Source organism: Scylla paramamosain, chromosome 12 (assembly GCF_035594125.1).
Source record: "Scylla paramamosain isolate STU-SP2022 chromosome 12, ASM3559412v1, whole genome shotgun sequence".
Lineage (NCBI taxonomy): Eukaryota > Metazoa > Arthropoda > Malacostraca > Decapoda > Portunidae > Scylla > Scylla paramamosain.
Genome location: NC_087162.1, coordinates 26656475 through 26666123, shown reverse-complemented (window position 1 = coordinate 26666123; position 9649 = coordinate 26656475). Strand labels below are relative to the sequence as shown.

Sequence of the window (9649 nt, the reverse complement as noted above, 5' to 3'; positions counted from 1 at the left end):
GAGAGAGAGAGAGAGAGAGAGAGAGAGAGAGAGAGAGAAAGGGGCGGGGCGGGGCGGGGAGAATGACGGGAGCACAAATCACCTGCGTGACTCCCCGAGGTGGCTGAGGTCGCTGGCACTGAATGGCTTAAATATTTTTAGGTTATGTGTTCCACCAATCCGCGCCTCTTGAAGCGGAAAAGCGGGCGGGTCAAGGTGGGGGAGAGGAGAGGTGAACAAAATATAGTGGATTTCATGACTCTTGCGGCTGTCAGGCTCCTGTCTCCAAGCGGCGGTGTCTGAGCGGCGGCACTAGGCATGGCGACACACGCCCAGCCCGCGTGCCTCAAGGTGCTCATGAGAGAGGTAAACAGTTATATATATATACGAGTATATATATATATATATATATATATATATATATATATATATATATATATATATATATATATATATATATATATATATATATATATATATATATATATATATATATATATATATATATATATATATATATATTTATATATAATATAATAATATATAAAAGCGGGCGGGTCAAGGTGGGGGAGAGGAGAGGTGAACAAAATATAGTGGATTTCATGACTCTTGCGGCTGTCAGGCTCCTGTCTCCAAGCGGCGGTGTCTGAGCGGCGGCACTATATATATATATATATATATATATATATATATATATATATATATATATATATATATATATATATATATATATATATATATATATATATATATATATATATATATATATATATATATATATATATATATATATATATATATATATATATATATATATATATATATATATATATATATATATATATATATATATATATATATATATATATATATATATATATATATAAACAAGATGCACGGGAAGAAATTGCCAAGGAAATGGGATCATCGGCAGATGTGTCAGGAAGAAACTGGATGATACTGTTGCACCACGGAACGATGATACAGCACGAGGATACGCAACAAGTGGGTACAATACCCTGTTTCACCGTATTACAATACGGTAGGATCACTAGGTGATACGCAACGATGATACAATACGTGGAAATGCAACAAGTGTGGACGCGGCTTTACGTGTGCTGATGCAACTCCCAGGTGTGCTGTGTCACAACCAGGAGTGCTGCTGCACTCTCTGATGTAGTAATACACCCTGAGGTGTGCTGCATCACACCCAGGTATAGTGTTGCACCTGAGATGTGGTGCTGCACCCTGAGGTGTGGTGTTGCAACTGAGGTGTGGTGCTGTAGCCTGAGGTGTGGTGTTGCACATGAGATGTGGTGCTGCACCCTGAGGTGTGCTTTTGAACTTTGAGGTGTGGTGCTGCACCCTGAAGTGTGGTGCTGCACCCTGAGGTGTGGTGCTGCACCCTGAGGTGTGGTGCTGCACCCTGAGGTGTGGTGCTGCACCCTGAGGTGTGGTGCTGCACCCTGAGGTGTGCTGGTGCACCCTGAGATGTGCTGCTGCACCCTGAGCTGTGTCGTTGCACCCTGATGTGTGCTGGTGCACCTAAGGTGTGCTGATGGACCCTGAGCTGTGCTGCTGCACCCTGAGCTGTGCTGGTGCACCCTGAGCTGTGCTGCTGCACCTTGAACTGTGCTGCTGCATCCTGAGGTGTGCTGGTGCACCTGAGGTGTGATGCTGCACCCTGAGCTGTGCCCTCGTGCGGCAGACGGCTCAGGAAGGCTTCGTCACCCACTCGAATTGTCATGGACCGTGACAAACAGTCTCCTTACTGACTAATACTTTAAAAATAACCTAATCCCTAAAGGAATTTGTCGTGTACTGAATCGTAATACTTATCCACTTGCAAATTGTTGGTGAGGAGAAGTTTACTTCTTAATCTTATCTTAATTTCCTTGTAAATACGAGTATATATGTTTGTTTACATTAACTTCTTTCGTATAGTCTGATAAAGAAAAGTCTATAATGTATTCCCAGCAGCGTGTCAGTGTGTCCCTCTGTCCTCAGGTGTACACGCTCGCCTACATCTCCGGCACGCCCGGGAACTACCAGTTCAGCGGTCCCATCATGATCATCCTGGAGATCCTCAGGGACCACCTCGGCGTCTGGTGAGTCAAGCCTGCGTGTGCACGACAGTTTCCATCGTTGTTGTTGTTGTTGTTGTTGGTGTTGATGATGATGATAATGATGATGTTGCTCTTGTCGTTGATGATAATGCTGTTGTTGTTGTTGTTGTTGCTGACGATAATGCTGTTGTTGTTGTTGCTGGTGCTACTGCTGCCGTCGTTGTCTATATTCGTAGTGCTATGTTGATAAAATACACAATTAGGTACAGCAATGCAGTAACCTTGACTCATCGCACTGTTGCAGTTTAGACTTCGTCGTAACAGAAGAGCAAGCGTACGGCGTCTCCTTGCGCAACGGCTCCTGGACTGGAATGATGGGCATGGTGCAGCGACACGTGAGTCACTGAGAACCATTGTCCACTGTTTTACATGCTAACTACTTGCATAGTTAACACAGTAATTTTGCCAATGCTGGATGCTTTGGCTCTTGTGAAATGTGGGCTCTTTTTGATAATATACATATTACGATAATACTTATTTTGTTGTAAGGTTATAGCTACAATTATTATTTACTATGTTCTTTTAAGGAGGTGGATTTCAGTGGCATGTTTTTCACGATGAATTACGACTCGCTGAAGGCTGTGGAATTCAGCGAGTCGATCCACACAGACGAGATGACGGCAATGTACATCCGACCCCGCGTGTCGCCCAACATGATGGGCTTCGTCATGCCCTACACCGCCTCGGTCAGTGACGCAGGCCAGTTGGTCAAGCCGTGCATGGTTGTGACTTGTTTGTGGGAAACGCTCATTGGAACATGGAATATGGCTTCGATTTCCCTGAGAGTTTTGCACACACACACACACACACACACACACACACACACACACACACACACACACACACACGCACACACACACACACACACATACTGTACTCTATGTGTGGTATTCTTGCCCGAGATATTAGACGCGCAAAGGTGCGGGCATCGTGGGAGCCACGTCACTGTGCTGCCGAGACGCAGACGGGCCACTTTGCGTAGTTACTAGTTATTAATCAATTGCGCCAAACACTTACCTGAAGGTTTCTACTTGATTTTACCTGTAATGAAGAAATGGGGTGGTAAGAATAGTGGCGCTGGTGTTGTTGGGTAGGTAATTAAGACGGCGCGGGGTTGGCCTTTAGAGGCGCTCCTTTTGCTCAGATCAATATAATAGCTTAATGGGTTGTTCTGCAACGCTGCCATTTGTGTGACGAAAATCTTATATGAAAATTTGAAGATTTGCTAAACATCCTATTAATAGAAAATTTCTTTACGAATTTGTCCAATATGAATTGTTTTCACACAACGAATAAATAGTACTATATCAAGAATATTAATGTTCCACGAACAGTGAGTCACTGAGGCAAACCACCACTCTAGCGAATGCACAGGGAATGTCTGCTCAGGAATGCAGCAGGTCGCCGCTCTACTTTAGCGAATACTCAAGAAACTTTACTTATGAATACTTTTGGTGTGGCGAGAAGAAAGTTCGATATGGAAGTAAAGATTCACTCCTGCAGGTGTGGTTGTTCGTGATGGCGGCGTGTGTGGTGCTGATCGGAGTCATCATGGTCACTGTCAGGTTTCAGAGGAAATTCAGCTCGACTCATCTACTTCACCACTCATCTGAGCCAACCACTCGGCAAGTGTTACTGTGACGTGATGCAAGGTGTTGCCGGACGTGGACCAACATGGCCAGTCTTGCGCATCAACACCTTCTTTCGCGACAAGTCATTGCACACCTTACTTCCTTACTTTGCATAGAGAGGGGGTGGGTGGCAAATTAACCTGACGAAATACCTAAAAAAAATTTTTCGTAACCTAAGCACACATGTTCACGAGCAGGCGGAGCGTTGGCTCATCTGACATGATCCCGGAGCAAAGCAAGACCAGACGACTGCCCTCAGGTGCCGCGGCGCCGGACGGTGATGTCTCGATCTCTTCAGGGGAAGAGGACAAAGCAGTGTTGACAGGAGCGGACAGAGACTGGCTTTGGAGTCTTGAAAAGTCTCTTCTGTGGACGTGGTCAACACTGATAGCTCACAGTGAGTAAATACCTCGTTTTCTTCTAAAAGTCCCTTGTGACTATGCACTGACTGCCTGCTGATTCCTGAATGTACTCCACTCATTTACCACTCTACCATGTACCATGACCGTGGTCCTGGTCTCCGTCAGTCCACAAATATGGTGTGAAACAGAGAACACCATCAGCCGTATCACTTTAACCCGTGCCAGGCGTGCCGTGGCAGCCCGTGGGGGGCCTGGTGCGTTGCGTGACGGCCATGTGGCTCCTGGCTGCCTTCATCCTGGGTAACGTGTATCGCTCCAACCTGAAGGCCATGCTCACCATCCCCAGGATCAACATTCCCTTCGACAGTGTGGACGAGCTGGCGGACTCCGACGTACCCACCGCCATTCTCAGAGGTTCCAAGATGCACCAGCAGATAGTGGTAGGACTCGACAGGGCCCGAGGCGGAGATGCATCATGGCAGACAGTGTGTTGTGTATGGCCGTCTTGGTGAAGCACAGTTCCCTGTCCACTTGCGTGTACCTTCTAGTTAACCGAATAATCTCCCATTTTTGCCAGATAGTGGTAGTAGTAGTAGTAGTAGTAGTAGTAGTTGTTGTTGTAGTAGTAATTGTTGTAGTAGTAATTGAAGTAGTTTATTGACCAATGAAAAGTGTATAAAAACTGACGAAAATGCGTAGTAGTAGTAGTTGTTGTAGTAGTAATTGAAGTAGTTTATTGACCAATGAAAAGTGTATAAAAACTGACGAAAATGCATATAGTACCAATTGTAGAGAGTTAATGCAAACCGCTTACAATGACAGTGACACAGTGATAAGCTCATAATGTTACTGTTTACTTCTATGACTACCAACAATTCTGTTTTATGAAATCATCACCTTCTTTCTTAGCTGTTGGCGTGAATGTCTGCTGTTGTGAAGCTGGGAGAGTGTCTTGAGTGTGAACGGAGAAGTTAAGTCGTTTTATTTTATTTATATATTTATTCATTTATCGATTGCTTTCCGTATCTCTTACTCATTGTTTCATTATGAAGGGACAGGGGTAGACCAGTGTATGCTGTGGTGCCTTGCTGTGGGTGTGTGCGGCCAGCTGTGTTATACCTGACTGGAGTTTAGCTCCGTGGTCCACGAGACAATCGCTTTCTCCCGTGGCCGACAGGGTTAAGTGTGTGAATGATGTGTGTGTGTGTGTGTGTGTGTGTGTGTAGGGCTTTGTCTGGGCCACCCAGTGTGAATATATATAAAAAAGGTCTATTACTGTACATATTCATCTATTTTGTACATGTGAGGTGCGTGACGGGAGCCTTTGCAATAAGAATCCTTCTCGTCACCAGGTGGCGGAGGACAACAGCACTCTCGGCCGGCTGAGGGACCAGACTGTTTACTTGAACTTCGATCAGTTGTACTTGGCGATAGATCAAGTACTGAAGGGGAAAATGGCAGGGATGCACTATAGGAAATTATTCCCAGGGATATTAAACGATCATTATTCTCGGGTAATGGTATTCCTGTTATTTGCAGTACGTGTTTTTATCTGCTGTCAAAACTTACACTCATTTGTATAATCTCTTGCCTCAGAGTTTACGTGTTTCGTGTACTTGTTTGTACGTGTACATGTTTTTCTTTGGAGTATCAAAACTGACACTCGTAACTATCGTCCCCTTCCTCAGACTGGGGAGTGTGGTGCCTACGTGCTGTCTCGGGGCTTCCTGGGACCCTCCAGCCTCTGTATTATATTCCCGAAAGGATCGCCCCTTAAGAAAAAGTTCGATCCAGTGTACGTATGCATCAGTGAACGTGTAACCATGGCCCGTATCCAGAAACGCTGATCTCTCTCACCACGACTATTTTTCAAGCTCACAGAGATGATTAGCCGGGTTCTCAAGACTGTTTCTCCTGTTATTAATGTATAAATCTTGTTATTCTCTCGCTAGAACGGTAAAAATACCTTTAAAAACTCGTATAGCTTCAACCAAAGCCTTTTCAAAGCAGTAGAGGTGGGGCGCAGAAGTGTTTCGTTGTACAGGTTCATGTTGGAGTCTATTGTGCGCACCTTTCATAGTCCGCACCACCTTTACTGCCAGTCACGCCATTATGGTCTTTGCGATTTTCCTTCTTTTTATTTCTGTTGATTGTGACTCGGGATCTTGTTTCTGTGGGGTTACATTTGTGATTATCCCAAGAGAATGTCGAGTGTTATGCATTTGACAATTTCTCCTTTTCCTTTGCATTAATTGACTCCCGAGTGGCGCTTCGAAGTCTGGCGTGGGTATTTACTTGCTTCTGTGGGGCTGTGTTTGTGATTATCCCGAGGGAATGTCGAGTGTTATGCAATTCCTAGCTCCTCTAAACGCTTGGCTTTAGTTGTGGGTTATGTGTAGCCCTGACAGCAACTATTGTAAGATTTCCAATAATTTAAAGTTTTATAAACATTCCCATAGAAACATTACTCATAAGCCTGGCGAGTGACTTTCTTTACTTCTTTGTTGTTGTTGTTGTTGTTATCATTATTATTATTATTGCTTGGCTACTACTACTACTACTGCTGTGACTGTTGCTGCTACTGCTACTATTACTACTACTGCTAATACTATTTTTTTCCCCTTTTTCTTTCCCTGCAGTATCATGAGGCTGAAGGAGTGCGGCCTGCTGGCGAAGATCATGGCCAAGGGCTATGTGAACGCCACGGAGTGCCTTAAGCCACTCACCTCGATGGTCGCTCCCTCACACCGACCGCTGCAGCTTCTGGACTTCTACGGCATCTTTGCTGTCTATGTTGCTGGTAAGACGTGAATGTTGCTGTGCGTTGTGGTGGCGCGGTGCATTCAAGAGGCAGAGGAATGCGGCAGCAAACACATGAACTGCAATCTTTTTGTTAGTTATTGTTCCATTCAGGAATGATTCTGGCTGGCACGACATCCAAACACGGGTGTTATGAGTGTGTGGTGGCGGGGCGGTGCATTGAAGTGTTAGTGGAGTAGAGCAGCAAACAGATGCACTGCAGCAGTTTCATTATGGACAACACCTAATTGTACCGTGAGGAGTGATTCTAGCTGGCATAACGTTCCAAACGTGGGTGTTGCGGGTGTGTGGCGTGGCGCGGCAGTGCATTCAAGAGGTAGTAAAGTAGAGCAGCAATCAGATGAACTTCAGCCATTTTTAAATTAGAGACCGTACTTGTTTGTCTCAACAGGAGTGACTTTGGCTGCCATGGCATTCCTGTGGGAGATGACCAGGGGCTGCGGCGGGACGAGGCGCGGCGCAGCGGAGCCAGGCCTTTGGGCACCGAGTCTGCCAGCCCGCAGGATCATATCGCTACCCCGACTTGCCTGAAACTTGTGATTTTTTTTTTTATTTGTGAGTAACGTGCAGGCTATAAATTCATGTCTGTATATTCTGTGTGTGATTACTTCCCTGATTTCTCCGAGGCGGCAACTAACAAGACCATTTAGCCGAGGTGAGGGTGACAGCAGGTGTGTGACTGTTCTGTTATTATAGTTCTCTGGAATATGAGGAGGTAGATTGAGATTATCAGTTCAACCTTTACTCTTCCACTCACAATCTGCGGGCTATTAATTACCTATCGGTTAAGCCTTTGCTGTTCCATTCATAATCTACAAACAATAATAAACTTATCAGTTCAGCCCTCACCCTGGCACTTACACTCTCCAAGGCAATAATCATCTATCACTTCAACTTTCACCCCTCCACTCACAATCTACAAGCCGTAAGTATCCACCAATCAAACCTTCACCTTTCCACTCAATCTACAAGCAATGATCACTTAACACGTTCTTGAAAAGTGTTACAGTTTGTTCCGTGAGAAGGATAATCAGGGAATTGGTAATTTTACAGTAAGGACCCATTGCCAGTTCGTGTTAATGGTCTTTTCACCCCTAGAGGTCTTGATACAGCTTTACAAGACTTAATTGCTGCCAGATGTAGTGTCTCACCTTATACACATTCTGGAGGGAAGGAATGCAGTGTTTCTATGTCACGTGCTCCACCTCTTTTAAACACATTCTGGCGGAGGAAGGGAAGTTTGCGTCATTCATGTAGTCATTAAAGGATGCAATGTTTCTTGACCGAGTACTGTGATGGGTGGTTTTCAAGATGTCTTATGCAGCCACGTCGTTAGATCTGTGTAATCATGAGGACAGAGTGGCTTAATTGTTGTGCATGTACTACTCTTCTCTTTATTTGACAACCCTAGCTTAGCGTATTGTCACATTTATGTTTGTGTTCATTACGTGACATTTTGTAAACTGGTTATGCTATAATTGAATGAATGTGTATGAACTGTGTACTGCGTGATTGCAAAATGACTGTGTTCCTTATTTATGTACATATACATAAGAACATAAGAACATAAGAAATAAGCCTGGAGGGAAGCTGCAAGAAGCGACCAGGCTTACACGTGGCAGTCCCTGTATGAAACACACCTACCTATTTCCATCTGTTATCCCCATCCATAAACTTGTCTAATCTTCTCTTAAAGGTCTCTAGTGTCTTAGCACCAAGTACATGATTACTGAGTCCGTTCCACTCATCTACCACTCTATTTGAGAACCAATTTTTTCCTATCTCCTTCCTAAACCTAAATTTTTTAAGCTTGAACCTGTTATTTCTTGTTCTACTCTGGTTGCTGATCCTAAGAATTTTGCTTACATCTCCCTTGTTATAACCCTTATACCACTTAAAGACTTCTATCATGCGTAGTGATGCTACGTAGCCTCCACACCTGTGTGCATGTGAGTTGCTGCTCCCTCTTCCTTCTGAAAAAAGACAATAGCTTTGTAATAGAATCAGGAACTCCGTATGGATGAAGAGTGTGTTAAGGAAGGAATGTATGTATATTATATTGCATATTTATGATAATGAACAAAACATAAATATATAAAACCAAAAATACTTAAAAAATACATAAAAAGAAAACAAATATACATAAAAATAACATAAGGTTAAAAAATACAATAAAAATGAAAAATAATAGAAATATAATAAAATAATAAAATGACGTAATATTCACGTTAAGGTGATTAAAAAAAAAAAAAAAAACGAATGTCCAATCATTCCAGAGGCTATTGAGAAAGGCTTAAGGAAACCGAAATCATGATCTAGCAAACATGACTAGCTACGGCGAAGTCATTCACCACATTTCAGAAGAGAACAACACTCGTGTATCATAATTATAAGGAAAATATTTTAAAGAAAATAATACATGCTGACTCCGCGTTCACATTTCATATATATATATATATATATATATATATATATATATATATATATATATATATATATATATATATATATATATATATATATATATATATATATATTCTGTTGAATCGCAGCGAGGAATTAAAAACACCAGAAGTGTATGTCTTTTTTTCATCTTTTTCCTTTCATTTCTCAGATTAATGTCCAGAGAGGGAGAGAGAGAGAGAGAGAGAGAGAGAGAGAGAGAGAGAGAGAGAGAGAGAGAGAGAGAGAAAGGGGCGGGGCGGGGCGGGGAGAATGACGGGAGCACAAA

At 43.2% G+C, this 9649-nt stretch overlaps 1 protein-coding gene across 6 annotated transcripts; it reads left to right on the top strand.

Annotated features, from left to right (window-relative positions):
- The first annotated feature begins 203 nt into the window (after positions 1-203).
- On the top strand, positions 204-7510 carry LOC135106024 (glutamate receptor ionotropic, kainate 1-like). Of its 6 annotated transcripts, none has more exons than XM_064014798.1 (11): positions 204-330; positions 1987-2087; positions 2350-2440; positions 2633-2791; positions 3609-3730; positions 3934-4133; positions 4324-4538; positions 5451-5636; positions 5787-5893; positions 6738-6898; positions 7310-7510. In XM_064014798.1, exons 1-11 carry the CDS (start codon positions 298-300, stop codon positions 7447-7449), a joined length of 1515 nt encoding a protein of 504 aa, XP_063870868.1. In that variant the 5' UTR covers positions 204-297; the 3' UTR covers positions 7450-7510. The 6 variants fall into 6 exon arrangements, with proteins under 6 accessions (XP_063870868.1, XP_063870870.1, XP_063870869.1 ...); XM_064014800.1 differs by having other exon boundaries at positions 209-345; positions 2684-2791; XM_064014799.1 differs by having other exon boundaries at positions 209-345; positions 5451-5612.
- The last annotated feature ends 2139 nt before the right edge of the window (positions 7511-9649 follow it).

What these genes read in the sequence shown, in the direction of transcription:
- LOC135106024 (XM_064014797.1), top strand. Translation starts at nt 298, where the DNA reads ATGGCGACACACGCCCAGCCCGCGTGCCTCAAGGTGCTCATGAGAGAG. An exon ending in GTCAACACTGATAGCTCACA is followed by an intron (nt 4,134 to 4,323) that starts GTGAGTAAATAC and finishes AACCCGTGCCAG; the next exon opens with GCGTGCCGTGGCAGCCCGTG. An exon ending in AAGAAAAAGTTCGATCCAGT is followed by an intron (nt 5,894 to 6,737) that starts GTACGTATGCAT and finishes CTTTCCCTGCAG; the next exon opens with TATCATGAGGCTGAAGGAGT.